The sequence below is a fragment of the Miniopterus schreibersii genome, assembly GCF_964146895.1.
Source record: "Miniopterus schreibersii genome assembly, chromosome: 17".
NCBI lineage: Eukaryota > Metazoa > Chordata > Mammalia > Chiroptera > Miniopteridae > Miniopterus > Miniopterus schreibersii.
The window spans coordinates 29,100,064-29,117,837 of NC_138117.1; the positions used below are offsets into that span (position 1 = coordinate 29,100,064).

Consider the following 17,774-nt stretch of genomic DNA (forward strand, 5'->3'; position numbering starts at 1 on the left):
CAAGAATATTGTGTGTGATTACTCTTTAAAATGGCATTTCCAAAATATGTATTAAATCAGGTATGTTAAGGTTTAATATAGAAAATGTCTAAATCATTCTTTTACGTGAAAGTATGACCTGTGCCACCAAATTGGAAGCCAACAGAAACACCGAGACAAGGAATATAAACTATTTTTTTTCTTGCCCGGGGAAAGGTTTGGAATTAAAACTTTAAAACCAAATTTTATTTTCTTTAATGTAAGTCCATAGGTGTCTGGTGTATAGTGTGTATACAATATACACAAAGTTTATGATGGAAGCATTCAAGAGTCAGTACATATAATTTCATTTTTTTTTTATCATCTTAATTGCCTTCTTCCTACACTGAATTCTCTTGGAAAATATTTCAAGTAATGTTATTACTTTTAATGGTTTTTGAAGCTCAGCATACTTCATAACAAACACCTCATTAAAACTGCATTATAGAAACGAGCCCTTCACCTGCTATGATAAATGATAGTTTTTTGATCACGAACTTGGGGGTTTTCATCCCGTCTCAGGAGGGAAAGCCGGTTTTCTGAACCCTGTGCCTGAGGCTTACAAATGACTGTTGAGTACGACTGGAACAGTCGTCTTGTGCTTAAGCGGCTATGAAATTGCAAAATTACACCTTCTGTGAAAGTCGCGTCACCAAAACCTGTCACCTCTGTGCCCTTCCGAGAGGTGAGGCTGCCTTTTTCTTTATTCCATTCGAGTTTTTACGTTTGGTCAAGTGCAGTTGGCCGGTGGGGACGGGCAGGGAGTTACTATCAGAATGTTTTACTTTATTTGATCATAAACTACACACACTAGCTTTTAGAGATAAAGAAAATGCAGAGCATGGCTCACTACAGAGGGAAACAAAGGCAAATTAATTAATTGCTTCTTAACTTAAAAATGTACCTGTAAAAGCCATAAAGTCTACATCATCAGAAAAAAAATGTGCTGTGGTCACCGTGGGAAGCAAGTGCCTGTGTTTTATGGGCGAAGCGGCCTCTCAGCTGTCAGGCAACCCTGAGTGAGGGATCAGCCATCACTCTGTGAAACCCCTTCCCCATCTGGTCACCTTCACGTTGAAAGGAGCCAAAAACAACTTCTGGATTCTACACAACGGCCTTGGAAACAGAAGCGCTTCCTTGAGGAAAAGAAAAGGAAAAGCCATTGTCTCCTCACTTCCCCTCCCGGCCCCTAGCTCCTCTCCTGCATCTCCAAGCGCCAAGGTGCTAAGACCGCTCCTCTCCCTCCGCAAGCTCTCGGGGCAGCTCCTTTTCTGCAACGGTGGTTAAAACCATTTTTGCATCTCATCCGGGAGGAACTGGGAGGTGGAGAGCCGCGAGGGCGGGAGGAGTTGGGGCTCTCCTTGCGCACACCTCCCTCAGGGTCGCCACGGAGACGGAGCGTCCTGGTTCGCGGGCCCGGCGAGAGGCGGGCGGAGGCTCCTCCCTCCCACCGCTGCCGCGGGACACGGGCTGGGAGAGGTGGGAGTGGCGTGGGGGTGGGGTTGGCGGTGGCATTGGGGGGCGCTTACGTCACGTGCGTGCAGGGACCGCTATAAATGCACCGGCTGGAGCGAGCCGCGGAAGCTCTGGGCGCCGGGCTCTGCGCATCGCGGCGGCTCCAAGCAGGAGCTCCGGGTCCCCGCCAGCCCTCGCCGCGCGACTCCGCTGCTGTCCCCGCCCTCGGCTCCTGCAGAGGGTGCTCGGAGACGATCGGGCGCGCACCCCGGCCAGCTAACTAGGCGGCTCCCTCCGCGCTCCAACTTCAGGCTCTGGCTTTGGAGAGCTTTGCCTGCTCTTTGGTGCAGGTCCCGGAGGGGCGCGGAGGCCCAGGCTCGCGTCGCGCTGCAGTCGGCGCCCTGGTCGCCCTGGGCGCGCGGTGCCGGCCTTCCCGAAGGGGACTGTCTGGGGGCGGGGCCGTGCGGAGGGGACCGGAGGCCGGCCGGCTGGTGGGGCTCCGCTCTCGCAGGGAACTTCACCCTGGAGAGGTAAGGACCTTGCTAGCGCTCATCGCCCAGTCGGCACGCATCCCCCTCTTCCTAGCTACCCTTTCCTTCTTAGCCCCTGCTTTTAAATCAAACCAGCTTGCAGGACCGGGTCAGACCCGAGGGTGGGTGGGCTGCTCGGAGGGCGGCGGCGATGGAGACGACGGGGAGCCGGTTCTTGTGGGAGACTCCGAGTTTCACCCGCTCCTTTCGGCGCGCGCTTTTCTTCTGGGTTAAGTGAGCGCCGGGTGCGCTTGGGGCTTCCGGCCCGCAAAGCTCTGAAGTTGCGGGGGGGGGGGGTTGTCAGTTCCGTCGGGTGCGCCCCACAGGTTAGGTTCGCTTCCCAGGAAATGACTGAGCTTCTTGGCCCGCTCTGTGCCAGAGGAGACCCCTCCAGGGACCCGCACCATCCATCCATGTGCTTCCGCTCGCTGCGCCCGTAGTGGTTCTAGGGTTACGTGCGCGAATGTTTGTTTTGTGCCCGAATGTTTCTTGCCGTGCGCGAATGTTTTATGCCCAAATGTTTTGTGCTCCTTCGAGGAAGTCGCCGCGGGCGCTCTGAGTGCCTGTGAGTTGTAGGCAGGAAGCTTCTGGACGCACAGAAACCGGGACCTCTCGACGGGTGGAAAGTATCCTCGGCACGCCCTTGCAGGCTGTCTGTAATCACAGCCATTTACAGTCGTGTAGCTCGGAAATTATTTCCAAGCTTTGACTCTTTAGGGCGACTTTTGCTATTTCGTTTTGGCCTCGTGCCTGTCACCCCGGAAAGTGTACTGTGTGCTTCGCGGGAAGAGCGCGCCCCATGTGTCCAGCCCTCCGAGGGAGGAAGGGTGGGACTGGTGGCTCCAGAAGCGCCCGCCCGTCGGCCGGCGCGATGCGGAGACCGATGGACCCGGCCCGCTCTCCTCCCACCTGCGGCTTTACGTTTACTGCCGGGAGATGAGTGTCTGCCTCGATTTCCGCGCTAATCACACTGCCTGTCGTTGCAGCCGAGAGGCGCGGAAGAGCCTTCCCGTGAGGTCTTCCCAGGGACACCCTGAGCTCGGCCACCATGGAGCGCGCCCCGCCCGCGTGGCTCCGAGTGACCGCGGTGCTGCTGCTCGTGGCCGAAGCCGTGCCGGCCATGGTCGTCCCCAACGCCACCTTGCTGGAAAGGCTTCTGGAGAAGTACGCCGACGAGGAGGGGGAGTGGTGGACGGCCAGGCACCGGGGGAAGAGGGCCATCTCGGACGACGACATGCAGGGCATCCTGGACCTGCACAACAAGCTGCGCAGCCAGGTGTACCCCGCGGCGGCCAACATGGAGTACATGGTGAGTGCGCCCCCGCGCGCCCCGCCCCCTCCGCCCCGCTCGCCCGCGTGGCCCTGAAAACACGCGCCTTCTTGTGAGTGCTGCGTCTGAAAAGTCAGGAATCAGTCATTTGAAGAGGCTTTTTGGATCACTGATTATACAGGGTGAGGCGAAAGTAGGTTTATGGTTGTGCGTGTGGAAAATAGTATCATAATTAATCAATAGTAACACAAGAATAAACTGTTTTGCATGCTCACAACTGCAAACCTAATTTTGCCCCACCCTGTGTATATATATGTACATATGTGTATTATATATTTTTTTCATATGGGCCCTTGTTTCTTACAAATATGTAAATGACATATTATAAGGATACATTTCTATGGTGGCTTTATGTTGGGTGCGTGGCAATGGCTTTTTTCTCCTTCTGGATTTATTTCTGAACTTTGAATGTGAAAATCAGCCTGGGCAAAGGATTGAATAAGAATATGTGACCTACCCTTAATAACCTTATATGCACCCTGACAGTAAAGTAGCAAGTTGGAGAAACACATTTTTTTAGGACTACTAGCGTGTAACTCATTAATATACTACTTAATACCCTAAATATTTAGAAAAAATTAAAAAATCTATTATACCACTTGCATGAATTAGGAATGCACCATCAAAAACTGATAATAAATAATCATTGGTGATGGCGAACTTATTTAATGACTATTGGGAATACCATTTCTCCTGGATACACTGCAGGGTACAGTTAACTTAAGTGCGTTCTTGGTGTGTGTTTTTTTCTTCCTGCATTTACATTAGTTTTGAAGGGCAGTCCCTGGTTAGGTAACTTTTACTTGCATGGGAGTTTAAAGTTCACACTATCCATTGCAAAATATGGCGTTGCTTTACTTTAGCTTTCACTGGAAGCTAAAAATATTTTACTCTAAAGAAAGTAGGTAGCACTCAACAGAGCTCAGGGGGGATTACAAATTGGGGCCTGGCAATCAGGCTGTGTGGGTTCAAATTCTGGCACTGATACCCTTCAGCTGTGTGGCTGTAGACAACTTGTTCATTCTCTCCTTCAGTTTCCTCATGTCCACCTAGCCTGTGTACTGACCTCTGAGGGTTGCTGTGTGTGTTGAATGAGACAACCTGGGTCAAGTTTAGCTCATTAGCAGGCACTTTGCAAGGTTTCATGAAATGTTAATGAGACATATAACTAATTTTATGTTTCCACATCGTGTTTAAACAGAATATCTGAGGACATTGTTATCTCTTTTCAAAATTCTCTGCAGAAAATCACATCAGCAATGTCCCACATTTCTGCTTTTTGTGTATTTCCAAAGTAAACAATCCTATGACTTCCTCATCTGTGAGCTTTCAAAAGGAAAAGCCAGTTATGGAAACTTTTCCAGCTCAGCCGCCGTATGCTTATTCCACATGGAGAAGTATTCAGTTGCTTTTTATTTAAAATGAGAAAGAATTTGGGAGTTCAAACCCACAAAAGAAAATCTGAGCATATATGTGTGTGTTTCAAGTAATAAGAAAATAATGAAAGAATAGTTCTGTGCTTTGTTTTTATGTCTGACTTCCAAAGAAAATAACTGTCTATTGTATGATGTCTGGTCTGTTTATCCAACTTTCTTGTAAGTTTCACTGGTTTCATTCTATCCTTGAAATGTAGGTTCAGAGACCAGCCAGGGAACTGTGACTTGGCTAGGAACTGGGCTGCAGAGTAGTTCCGTGCCCAACTGTAATACTGGCCCACATTTTCTAGAATTCACATTTAAGGGGAAGTTAAAGTAGAACTTTATTTGAAATACTGTTGATGTATGTATTATATAATAACAGGAGTACAGATGTTTATCAACCTGGTGAAAACTTGACTTAATCAAATAGTTATTTAAAGTGAATTTTTTTCCTGAGAAAAAACTAAACACTGGCTGAAGAACTGTTTCCTGTAAAAATCTGTGATTCTGTAAGGTAATCGCCACCACTTGTGGCCACTTTTACTCCATACATAAAAAGCTTGAGAGCCAGTTACCTTTTTTACATTTGGCGCTTATTTTGGTATAGTCTTTTCCTTGAACCTGTGGCAGCCAAGCCACATTCACACTTACTACCATCACATCCGTACCTCTACCGTTATATTCATTTAATTAACAGGGTCAAAATTGACTCTGGAAAACCACATCTTCATCTGAAGAGCTCACAGGCTGATAGAGAAGGAAGAATAGGCACATTTGAAAATTTTCAAGTAAGCAAAGAACCAAATTCTGTGTATGTGTATGAGTGATGCCAAGGGAGCGCCGGCTAATGGAATATTCCCAGGGGGAGAGCTAATAAGTGGGGAAGATGAGGTGTAGGTACAGACATACAGTTCCTGGAAGGTGCTCGGGACCACGCACTGTGGCAAAGGGTGGAGGGCACATCTCGGGTGCAGGACGAGGGATGGACAGCGGGGGGCGGCAGGCTGGCTGTCCAGAGCTGGAAGCAGTTAGACTGATGGAAGCAGAGACCTGTGGCTGAGTCAGGAAGGGGCGAATGAGCTATTGATTATGGAAACCAGTGATCCTACCCACATTTGTTTAGGGTAAAATGAGAAACTGGAGCTTTCAGGTCATCAAATGAAGCTGTTGCTGAAGAGGCAATGGATTTCAGAGGAGAAAAAATCCTGTCTTCGGACCCAGATGGCAGCAGGTTCACCCTTGTCTGTGCTGCTTCCTGGCACAGGAGCGCCCGCAGGCACCACCGTTCTCGGCTTTGCTTTCCTCACTGGCGAAATGGGTGTAAGGATGTAAGCCCCCCAGGCTGTAGTGAGATAACACGTTTCAACTGTTGAGCGTGTTCTCTCGCTTCCAACCTTTCCTTCCTGTGGGTTTTAAGGCCTCATCACTTGGTTCTTTTATTTTTCTGGTTACTCTGTCACATGTTCTTGTTTCCTGCTCATGTCTTACCACTTTGTTCCCCAGGTCTTCTCTCTTGGCCTTTTCTCCCTTCCTTTGGGACTTCATCCAGTCTTGACTGTAAATACCATCCATCTATTGACGGCTCCATAGTCTAGAGCTCCATCCAGCCAACCTCTGTGAGATTCATTTTCATATTCCCTACTGCCTGGGTCATCTCTGTGTAATATCACCCCACAGTTAACTTCAATCTTAAGATGTCTAAAAAGAAAAGCAACTGTCTTCCCTTTTCTTCCACCCCTGCCTGCCCTCCTGCTAACCTTCCTCTGTTCTTTCTCACCAACACCTGCTCAGTCCTCTCTAAGCAAACAATAGCAACAGCAAACTGAAGAAAATCAGGCACACCCTCAACTCCTGCCTTCTCTCCACCCGCTTCCGCACAACATGGGTGCCCAGACACAGATGCACAATCACTTGCCAGGTCTGCAGATTGTCTCAGAAAGGTCTTTGGGATCCATCTCTCCTATTCATCCTGACCTTTGCTCACCCCGACCCTGGCACTGCAGCTCCCAGCCAGCAGACCATGCCAGTCTATCCCTGCTTTGTTTCTACTTTAGTCCCCCTTCCTCCCTGTTTCTAAATCTCTGTTTTCCTTCGAACAAATCGGGGGTGACTACTCGGTGGCACAAAACTTGTGCTGGCTCTTTGCTGCTCCCGGTGAAGGCCCAGGCTGATTAGCTTAGACAAGGAAGCGCGGCCTGCCCAACAGGCCCCTTCCCCTCAGCGCCCTTGCGTGTATTCGAACCTGTGTTCACGTTGAACTACTCTCTGCTCTTACAGATGGCAGCGCCTTCTCATGCTCTGTGCCTCCTTGCTCGGCTTCCTCTGTGCCCCGAATGCCTGTGCTTCTGGTCTCCTCCCAAATTCTTCCTCAAGACCAAGTACAAGCATCTTTCTGTAAAACTTTCTCTGCTGCACCCATTCCCCTGCCCCACTCCTTCTGTGCTCCTAAAGGATTTTATTCAAGCCCGTTTAGTATTAAAATTTTGTTGCAATTAAATATTTACGTGCCTGCTTTCCTTTCTAAGACCTTGAATTCCTAGAAAGGTAAGGATTGTGCCTTATTTCTCTTTATAAACCTGGGCCTGATGCATAGAAGTGCTCGGTAAATATTTGTTGATTGAGCATTGTCAAATGCTCAGTATGTAAGTGTTGAATGAAGGGGTGGATGGAACAATGGGTGAGATTATATATGAGATAAATATGGGGGTGGGGTAGGTAAGAAAGAGGAATTAAAAGAATAAAAGATGCTGACATGGAATTTGGATATACTAGAGATGAAGTTGAATAAATGCTTCAAATAGTTCAGGATTTTTTCCTACTTTTTATTTTATTTATTTTTTAAAAATATGTCTTTATTGATCTCAGAGAGAGGAAGTGGGGGGGAGGGAGAGAGAGACCAATGATGAGAGAGTCATTGATCCGCTGCCTCCTGCACGCCCCCCACTGGGGATCTAGCCTGAAACCCAGGCATGTGCCCTGACCAGGAATTGAACTGTGACCTCCTGGATCCTAGGTCAATGCTCAACCGCTACGCCACACCAGCCAGGCTCCTACTTTTTAAAATATTCATGCTATACTATAAATTGTCCAGTAAGATAGAGCCACTGAGATACTGGTGAAAATAGTCAAACGGTCTAGAATTTAAATAATAAACTGCATTAATGTGTTTTTACCTGTTGCTACAAATTTTTAACAAAGATGATTAAAACCCGAAATCGTGCACTGTGATACAAAATGTGCCTAAGTTTAGAATGTGCTTTGGCAACCAGGACACTTTACCTAAAAAGGACATGTAGGCCAATTATGTGAGCCCTTTTCCACTGTTACCACTGTTTCCCTGTCTTTTAGAGACCATTGATAGACTGTGCGGGACGGGGGACGGCTGTGCCTGCGTGCTGTCCCCCCACCTGTGGGTGAGACTGTGGAGAACCTTGGCGCACACATTTCCAAGTGTAGAACACAATACAGTCGGGTACCTCTCCGTTTGCCAGGCAGCTGGAGGCTCTGAGCCAAACAACCAGTGGTCCTGTGGTATGTGGTGCATGTCAATGGCTTGGTCCCAGTTTGCCACTTCCTTTCTCCCTAAGGCCATGCTTAACGTTGGAATTCAAGTTTCTATTCTGGGCTTCAGTCCTGCAGATAATTCCAGAAGCTGGACGTGGGACAACCTAGTTTGCTGAGCAGGGTGATGCTAGTCCGGGTTTTGTCCTATTTCTGACTGTGTGTAGCCTGAACCCAAGCCTGAAAAAGTGTTCTTAGCTTGTGAGTTTCCCTGTTTATGTTCATGAATTGTGAATTCCTGTCTGCTGATGTTATTTGCCACTAGTGACGTATATTCGGAATAAATGCAGGTAATGAAATGATGGCCTCAGGACTTATTTCCATAAAGCTCAGTGTTTACACATTTTTTATCTTGCTAAAAGTGGCAGGGATTCACTGCAATTAAGGTTTTATTGAAATGACTTCTAAAATGATAGTTTTCTCTGAACACTGGCACTTGCCTGGTAATTTTAAAAAATTCAAACATTTCAAAAATATATGCATCTATTGATATATAATTTACATGCCTGCAAAGGTACATGAAATATCTTTCTTGGTTTAAAGAATATTATCCTTATTTAAAGTTATTAAGGCTTTTTAAAATATTTTTAAAAATCTCTATTTGAAGTAGCTTATGTAATTTTCCTAAAGTAATTTTGTTTTAATAGTATTGTGGAGATATAATAAAGTTATGTATTAAGTATCTTTGTCTATAGAATTAAAACTTTACAGAACCTTAATTTGAATAGATTTTTTTTTTTTAAAGACACTAACACTTTCAAATTAATGTATTGTTCTTTTTGGACATTACTCTGTAGATAGCAATACCTATAGGAAAAAAGTGACACTACAATCCAGTTCTATTGAATTTAGTAATCACCCTGGAGTTCTGGGAGATTAAAGATTTCTCCTTAAATGTAAGCTGCAAACCGAGGGTCTTAACAAGGCAGGAGAAAATAAGTAGTTCTAACAGAAGAGGGGACATCCAGAGGCAGAAAAATGCCACAAAATGTTAAAATTGCTACTGTTACGTACTCCTTCCAGGTATTAGGAATTTACCATATGCCAGGTTACATCTAGTACACAGCAAAACATCCTTCCTTGCCTGATACAGGCCTGGAGGACCTTGAATCCTCCGGGCAAGGGGCCCAGGCAGCTGACAGGGAGGGCGGTTGAAGTGATGCAGGAAACAATGTCAGGGATCTACGTGAGGAGGACCCTACAGATCACTGCAAAGGCTCCCTTTCATTCTGAGTGATGAAAAGACATTTAAGCTATTTGAACAGACGAATAGCATGATCTTACTTTGCTGAGGACAGACTTTAGGTGGTGGGAGGGGGAGCAAAGGTGTGAACAGGGAGACAGGCTATTTGGATAATCCATCTGATAATCCACCTAACAGCCTATGGTGGCTTGGAGTGGGGTGGTGACAGGAGTGTGAATACACAATGAAACCCCTATGTAGTCACAACATCAGTCTGGGAAAATTGAAGGAGGCCTTGCCGCAGGACTAATGAAATGGACTTGGTCCATTGGTATGTAAACGTATGCATTTTAACTTTTTTAAAAATATTAACCTTTGGTTTAAATTAAGGTTATAGTGTTAAATTGTAGGTTTCAGTTTTTATGTGTCCATAAACTTTTTCTTGTACTAATTTGTCCAAGAAGTTTTTCATTTGTTAACCCATCTTTTTCTTTTTGAAAATTAGCAAAGCATCCCTATGTATAATAAATAAAAGCTATTAATACTTTATGTACTTTCAACAACCAAATTAATGTTATTTTTATACTGAAATGTAAAATACAAACTAATGCATAAGTAGATACTATAGAGTGACTAATTATGAGTTTATCTTTCCTTTCATATATTTTTCTGGGCTTGACTTTCAGATCAGTCTTGAATCTATCTAAAATTAATGGGCTATCAATAAACTAAAATACAGGTGTTCATTCTTATAAATTGAGCCAATATATAAAGAGCTGATAGATGGTACTTTCTCAATTGCTAAAGGATTTCCTTAAATACTGTGGTCTCCTCAAGCATGCAGAACATAGTCTTGAAGATTCCTAACTACTCTTTTCTTAAGTGACAAGAAAAATAATGAATACATCATAGCCCTGAGTTTATCACAAAGTCAACACAAAGTATGACATTTACAAAAAGAATCCAAGTTCAGCTTTTCAAGGGTTTCTGTACTTTGGGAAATAAGACCCAACACATTAGATACAGATCTGTCTAGTAATTGGTAAGTTATGTGATTAACAAGGCTCAGAGAGATGTGAGATAAGTGAGGTATTGTCACTGGCATGACTTCTAAGAGGAGAGAGAATGTGAACAGAACTTGGGTGAAAGAATAAAGTTTAAGTGACTAAAGAGGCGAGGAGAGGCAAGAAAGAACAGTTCCCTCAGGAGAAAATCCCTGATGGATGCATTCAATGGTCAAGAAATAAGAATGGACAGGTGCTAGAACCTTGCTCCTCAAAGTGTGGGTATGCAGGGTTCGGTCCTGGCACCAGGTCTTAGAAATGTCATAGTTTGGATTTCTCTCCTGATCTACCAAATCAGAATCTGCATTTTAGAAAGATCTCCTAGGGATTTATAAACTCTTTAAAGGTCCAGAGGAGCAGCTATGGAGCAGCCCATATCGAAGAGGGGTGGGATATAAGTGAGTGAGGTAAATTATGGCTAGATTGGGCCTTGGCGGTGAGATGAGATGAGACGGGATGAATTAGCAGACATTCCGTAGAAATGTAAGGGTTGAGTGAAAATAATGGCTCTGCTGCTTCATGAGGACAATCTACGCTACATCATGCATTCAGCCTGTCTGTGTAATACTGAAATAATGGATTTAACTGAAATCATCTTGTGAGTTTATCCACATATTAAATTTCCATTTCAAGGGTTCTTTTAATTTTAATAAAATGAAGATGCAATTCCTTCAATTTTTAGATTGCTACATTTTTAAGGTTTTCAGGCTTTGTTTTAAAGTAGATTTTAAGTAAAATATTTCCACATCTGCCTCTGGTCTTTAACTTCCAGAAGACCCTAATAAGTGCATTGCCCCAGGTAATGCTCGTTTCTCAGTACCTGGCAAGGCCTGTCTGCCCAGTAACACAGGTGTTTCCTTTGAAATCTGAGCCTCGTGCCTTTTCCCTGTAACTACAAAGTCTTTTCAAAGCAGGTGAAGCCATGTAGTTAAACACCTGAGGTCATTTCCCAGTTGTCAGGAATGTGTTGCTGCTGTTTTCCATAGCGCTTTTATACCAGATGACTTTGTCACAAAACCATCATACCCTCTTTCAGCGTGGATGGACTTACTCATTTATTTCACTGATGTCAGTTTCTTTACAGTCTAATAATACCAACAGGGAGGAAAGAAGGTGGCTCTAAATATTTTATAATGAGGCATTGTATTTGGCATTTAAATCTGAAATCTCATGAACTGTCAAATGTGTTGCTTCTATAGAATGACAGATTTGTTCTTGAAGGTCAAGAAGATGTATTTGAAAATACTTAATCATTTTTAAGAGAGAAAACTATTCCCGTGCCAAAGAGGAAGAAAATTTAACTTGACTAATGACTGTTTTTGCCCAGTGTATAGTACTGGTTTTGCCCAAGGTACTGGTAAGCTGGCAATATTAACTCTATTTCAAACTACACTGTTGAGTGATTTCCAGCCTTCACTGAGTGCCTGTTATTAAAGCAGGATAGCAGGTATTCCGGTAGGAGTCAGAATTGTATTTGCTCACTCATACTTTCCAAAGTATAGCAGTCAATGGAATTGTCGGTACCTGTCTAGATAGTTACATATTTTCCAGTTTCTACAAGTATAACATTTTAGTACTAAAATTACTATGTATTTCTAGGTTTACTTTTGAAAGTCCTTTGGTAATGTTTAAGATTTCTCATACACACACACACACACACACACACACACACACACAAAATAGAGCCTCCATATTGAACTGGCTTAAAAATATCATTGGAAACAAAGAATGTCAATAGCTTTCTGCTTCTTTTAGTAATAAAACTTCATTTAACGCTTTACTGTGCTCTAAGAAGAAACCGCCTAGGACGCGTAGGTGGAAAATAGAGCGTTTTTCATTTCTGCACACCTCAAGTACCCATCTTATAAAGAAATGGTAGTTTTAAGTGCGGTTTGGCTTTAAATTAGTGCAGGGTGAATAGTTCAGAGAGGGGGAAAAAGCCCTTCAGGCCATCTTGATTTAATTTACAAACCTGAATTTAAAAAGAAATGTATAGAGACTAACCTACATTTAAATGGGATTGGTATGAATTACTGGTGGTCTTAAAACCTGAAATATAATGTTGTAGCATATAAATACACATTCCCTGCTGTTATGGTAACATTTCTTCTAGGACAGCTATATTTTTAGTAAGTTTTTTTTTTTTAAAAGAATCTTCTTGATTTGTATTAGAGAACTTGACCTAAACACCTATACTTGATTAGATTTTTAAATAAATAATTACTTTCAAAATCATCACTAATTAATATTTATGAAATATTGATAGTAAATTTTAATTGCAGGCTCCTTTGCCTCAGTTCTTATATTAAAGTAATGGATTCCTTATTTTAGCCTTATTACAGTTCATTTGATATATTTCCCTCCTTATTTTTAATGAATTAGATAGAAAACCTGTCATGCCATAAAAAAAGCTTTTATCCATGGTATATAATTCATTGAATTTTAGTCCTCGAAGAGGCCTGAGTTATCTTCTGTTTCCACTGGCATATTTTCCAAGTAAGAAAACTTAGCCTAAAGGATTTGAATATGTTTTAGATTTTATTTCAATTTCCATATAGCAGATATATACACAAATTTTTGAAATATGACCTGTTTTGTGAATTTGGGATTGTTTGTATGTATATCCTCTCTAAAAGGGATCCATCTTCAACTTCAAAGGAAAAACTGACATCTAAGATTGTAGTATCATGTGCAGAATAGAGTAAAAAGACCTTGAATAAGGGTCTTAAGGTCTCTTTGAAGGGCTCAGCTGGGTGGTTCTCACTGGGTCTCTCAGGTGCCTCAGTAACCTGGACTTGCACACTGATAGGTCTCATGCCAGAGCAGGAAAAGTCAACAAGGAACTCCTCCCACATTGCTCTGTCTCTGTGTGCTCTCTCCACAGGACATTTATAGCCACTTCTTCAGGGCTGCTGGGCTCCTAATTTGTTGGCTCAGATCTGCCAAGATGTGTGTCTTAAAAAAAAAAAAAAAAGTGGGGGACATCTGTAATACTGTCAACAATATATGTGTGTGTGTGTACATACATACATACACACACACCTATATGAGAGAGAGAGTCACCCTGGCTGGTGTGGCTAAGTGGTTGGAGTGTTGGTTCGAGCACCACAGGGTCATGAGTTCGATTTCTGATCAAGGGCACCCACCTGGGTTGCATGTTCAATCCTGGCCCCAGTAGGCACAACCAATCAATGTGTCTCTCTCACATCAATATTTCTCTCTCTCTCTCTCTCTCTCTCTCTCTCTCTCCCCCTTCTCCCTCCCTTCCACTCTCTCTAAAAATCAATGGAAATAATATCCTTGGGTAAGAATTAACTGGGGGGGGGGGGGGGAGAGAGAGAAAGAAGCAGGTAGAGGCTGTATTTCCTAACCCAGCCTAAGAAGTCTCAGTGTCATTCTGTTCATTAGAAGGGAGTCACTGTCCAGTCAAATCAAAAGGAAGGGGAGGGGATACAGCTCCACCTTTTGAGCTTTAAAATCATTACGTGGTTTTAAGCATTTTTTTTTAAAGCCATGTAGGAACTGTTTGTTTTTCTTCTGGTCCTTGGCTACTCTGAATATGGGGAGGTTGCTAGATTAGAAACCTGTGGCTAAGTATATTTCACTGTACCTGTGACTACAGTGCTATGCAAGGACCTGACTTCCCAGACTGAGGACAAGAATTCCTTTGTCTCTTTAGGACAAACTACTTTCCAGGGAGCTCTACCTGGAAACTTGCTCGATTTTGAGGGATGACTCTGCTTTCTCTCCATCCTACTGGATACAAAAGGAAATCAAATCAGTATCATGCTCATTTTCTGGGACTATATAGCGAATTTTTTTTCTTACCTAATTTGTTTGGATAATAATGACAGTAACTTGAATTATATCTTTGTATAATTACATAAAATATTTAATAATATAACTAGGTCTAATTTAAGTAATGACGTTAAGAAATAGGACGTCCATGTTTGGCAAATAAAGGGTTTCAGTACTCATAGCATGCATTTTTTATGTCTGTATCACAAAACCTGTCATCTTGAATAGTTGACTTTAATCCAAAGTAAAATTAAAGCTTTTATGAAAATCAGCTACTTTTGCTGCTCTTAATTTTTCAGTTAATGTAAAGACACATTTTTGTATTTTTGCTAGATAATGAAGATGAACTGGAAGAATATACTTATTCTTAAACTTTTGGGCTTTGGAAACATGAATATATATATTTCAGATTCACAATTGAATGAGGAAGCATGTTCGTTTGTAAAAATTTGTAGGAATGAATGGAGAAACTTCTCCCCACGCGGTCTCCTTTCTTTCTCTCCCCAGCTTCTTTTCCTTCCGATCTGGTCACCATTAGATTTCTGCCATCCTTTAAAAATGAAAGCCGGCAAGCACATTCTCCCTGGGCCCTGGCATCTTAGCTCTTTAAGCTTCTGCCCCCTCTCTTTTCTTCATTAACAGAGAAGCCCCACTTGCTTTCCTGGCTTTCTCTTTCCTGTCACTGTGCCCTCTGCTCCTGCTTCTCTCCCCAGCATCGGGCTGAAGTTGCTCCTAGTCATGGGCTAGCAGCCATCCCCCCTCTTGGCCCCTCTCTGGCACTGACCTTGTTGCCCACTCCTCCTGGAATCTCTTGCCCCCTCTCTCCTGTAACTTAATTCTTTTCCAGCTTTCCCTGAACCTTTCTGAGCCCTGATCTCGTAGTTTAATTTACTAACTTGTTCTTTTCTCCCTTTCAATTTTGATATTCCAGAATTTTCTTTTCATTCCCCTTCCCGTTCTGTGTCATCTTCTTGAGGAAATCATCTCTGGATGAATAACTTCAAAATTCATGTGTCCTGAGCACACGTCTCCCCCCGGAACCCGGTCATGTGTTCCCGCCCTCTGACACGTGTAGCGAGGCCGAGCGGGCACCTCACGCTCCGGCCTTGAGGTGTGCGTGGGGTTACACAGACATTTCCACCACCACAGCCTAGATCTCTTTCTGTGTTTTCTCTCTCTCAGTTTGGTAACCTCATCAGTCCACACTATTTTTCACCCTCACCACCTATCAAGTTCGGTTGTCCACCAACTTCTAGGAATTTACATTCCTAAGCATCAGTTTGGTCTGTCTTCTCTTTTCACCTCCTTGCTGTCACCTGAGGTTGTGGCCTCATGATCTTGTTCCAGGAGTATTTTCCTGTTCTCAAAACATGCCCAGAGTCCTGTAATTGATCGTGCCCAGGACTGAACCCAGCTCTACCTAACTCTGTGTTTTCACCACTACACTCACTACACTGTCTGTTTTTCAAATTAACAAATCGAATATTAAACCCAAGATAGTCAAAAATATTTCAGTGATACTTTTGCAATTTTAAATATTTCTTTATAAACTACTTTTAAAGTATGAATGAATCACCCTCATTGAATTTTGTATACAAAACACATACACATTTCATAGGATTCAGATTCAATCATTCATGTATTCAACAAACATTTACGAACCACCTTGTCCATATGACACAGAAAATAGGCCAAAGATACCAGCATGACTTAAATAACTGCCCCAAGCAACTCAGTCTCAAGAAAGAGATAACCGTATAGACAAACACTAATATTACAGTGTAATAGCTGCTAAACAAAGGAGCATAACAAAGTTTCAGGATCCTCCAGGAGGCAATTACTTGGCCTCTGGGAGAACTGGAACGGTGTCAAGAATTTTATAAGCAGGATTGCCAAGAAAGAGTCAGTTCTGTCTGACAAATAACTAGGGGAGGATGTTTTAGGGATTGGAAACAGTGGCAAGGAGAGCAAGGAACAGCAGGGTGTGTGATGGAGAACAAAGGGACCGAGGACCCTGGACTTCACGGGAATGGGGATTGTTGCCTGTGTGCAGCAGAGGAATCACTTCAGTGTATTTGTGTTCACTTAAGTCATTCTCAACGCTTGTTAGAGCAGATTGGAGGGTTGAGAGATGAGGCAAGGACATTAAGTAGGTGGCTAGAGCAGAAATCTTGGTGAGAGGTGGTGAGCACTCAGACTAAGATGTTGTCTTTACAGATAAGTAAGAAGGGAGAAAACATAAGAACGAACACCACTGTATTTAGAAGGAATGTCCAAACTATACATACACATTAAATGTTTGTATCTGTATTTTGCTTTTGTTTTGAACTATAGACATGGGATGTCGAGCTGGAAAGATCTGCAGAGTCCTGGGCTGAAACTTGTTTATGGGAACATGGGCCTGGAAGCTTGCTTCCATCCATTGGACAGAATTTGGGAGCACACTGGGGAAGGTAGCTTAAAATGTAACTTTTTGTTTCGGAAAACGTGTCTGAAATGAAATGCTTATTAATTCACGTAGCACATTTTCAAAGGCTTGGTGTCTTAAAGGAAAACAAGTAGTCACACCAACATGAATAATAAAAAATAAATGGATGAGGATGGTCAGCAGTATTTGAGATTTATTTCTGTTTTGGATCGTTAATATAATAATAATGTAATGGGCATAAGTATTTAAGATTAACAACTTACACAAAAATCTCTCTACCCTACGTTATCAATCTATTTGCAATATGTGGTTTTACATTTGCTCCAACTTCACTTGCTCTTGGTGGTTATTTTACCTCAAATAGATACAGACCCCCGACATTTCACGTGCAGGCCTGGTATGACGAGGTGCGGGACTTCAGCTACCCCTATGAGCACGAGTGCGACCCCTACTGCCCCTTCCGATGTTCCGGGCCCGTGTGCACTCACTACACTCAGGTGTGTCCACTGCACTTGTGGGACTGGTGGGAGGACTCAGGCTGCAGGACTTGGGTCTTACGTCTTTTGCTACAGTTATTAATTATAAGTTACTGATTTATGCAGAATAAGCTTGGAAATTTCTATAAACAGAAAGGAATGATTAGGAAAAAAGGACCAAACATATGCTTAAAAACACATTATTGCGATTATTTTACATGTGAAACATTTTAATATCACCCCAATAAGTGCAAATGGGGAGAAATTCACTATCTTCAAATTCAAGTGTCATTATTTCTTATTTTCCAAAGAATAAAAATATTATTTTATTTACTAATGATATTTGCTATTCCTGTGTGTGCAGCATTTTTTTTTTCCATTTAATGTTTACACTTGGTATTGGATATGTTTTAACTTTGAAATCACATAACTGAAGGCAGATTCAACTAGGTAAAGCTCACCACAGTTTGGAGTTTCCAGAAGATCTATGGCTGATTATTAGGGAATATAAAG

General features: G+C 43.0%; 1 protein-coding gene across 1 annotated transcript in view; it reads left to right on the plus strand.

The window, feature by feature from the left end:
• The first annotated feature begins 1,568 nt into the window (after positions 1-1,568).
• CRISPLD1 (cysteine rich secretory protein LCCL domain containing 1) overlaps positions 1,569-17,774 on the plus strand; it is a 34,184-nt gene continuing 17,978 nt past the window's right edge. Inside the window, exons 1-4 of the mRNA XM_081116563.1 lie at positions 1,569-2,003; positions 2,990-3,312; positions 16,692-16,810; positions 17,150-17,282. Of these exons, the coding sequence (XP_080972689.1) occupies positions 3,052-3,312; positions 16,692-16,810; positions 17,150-17,282 (513 nt within the window). The 5' untranslated portion in view covers positions 1,569-2,003; positions 2,990-3,051. The remainder of the gene's footprint in view (positions 2,004-2,989; positions 3,313-16,691; positions 16,811-17,149; positions 17,283-17,774) is intronic.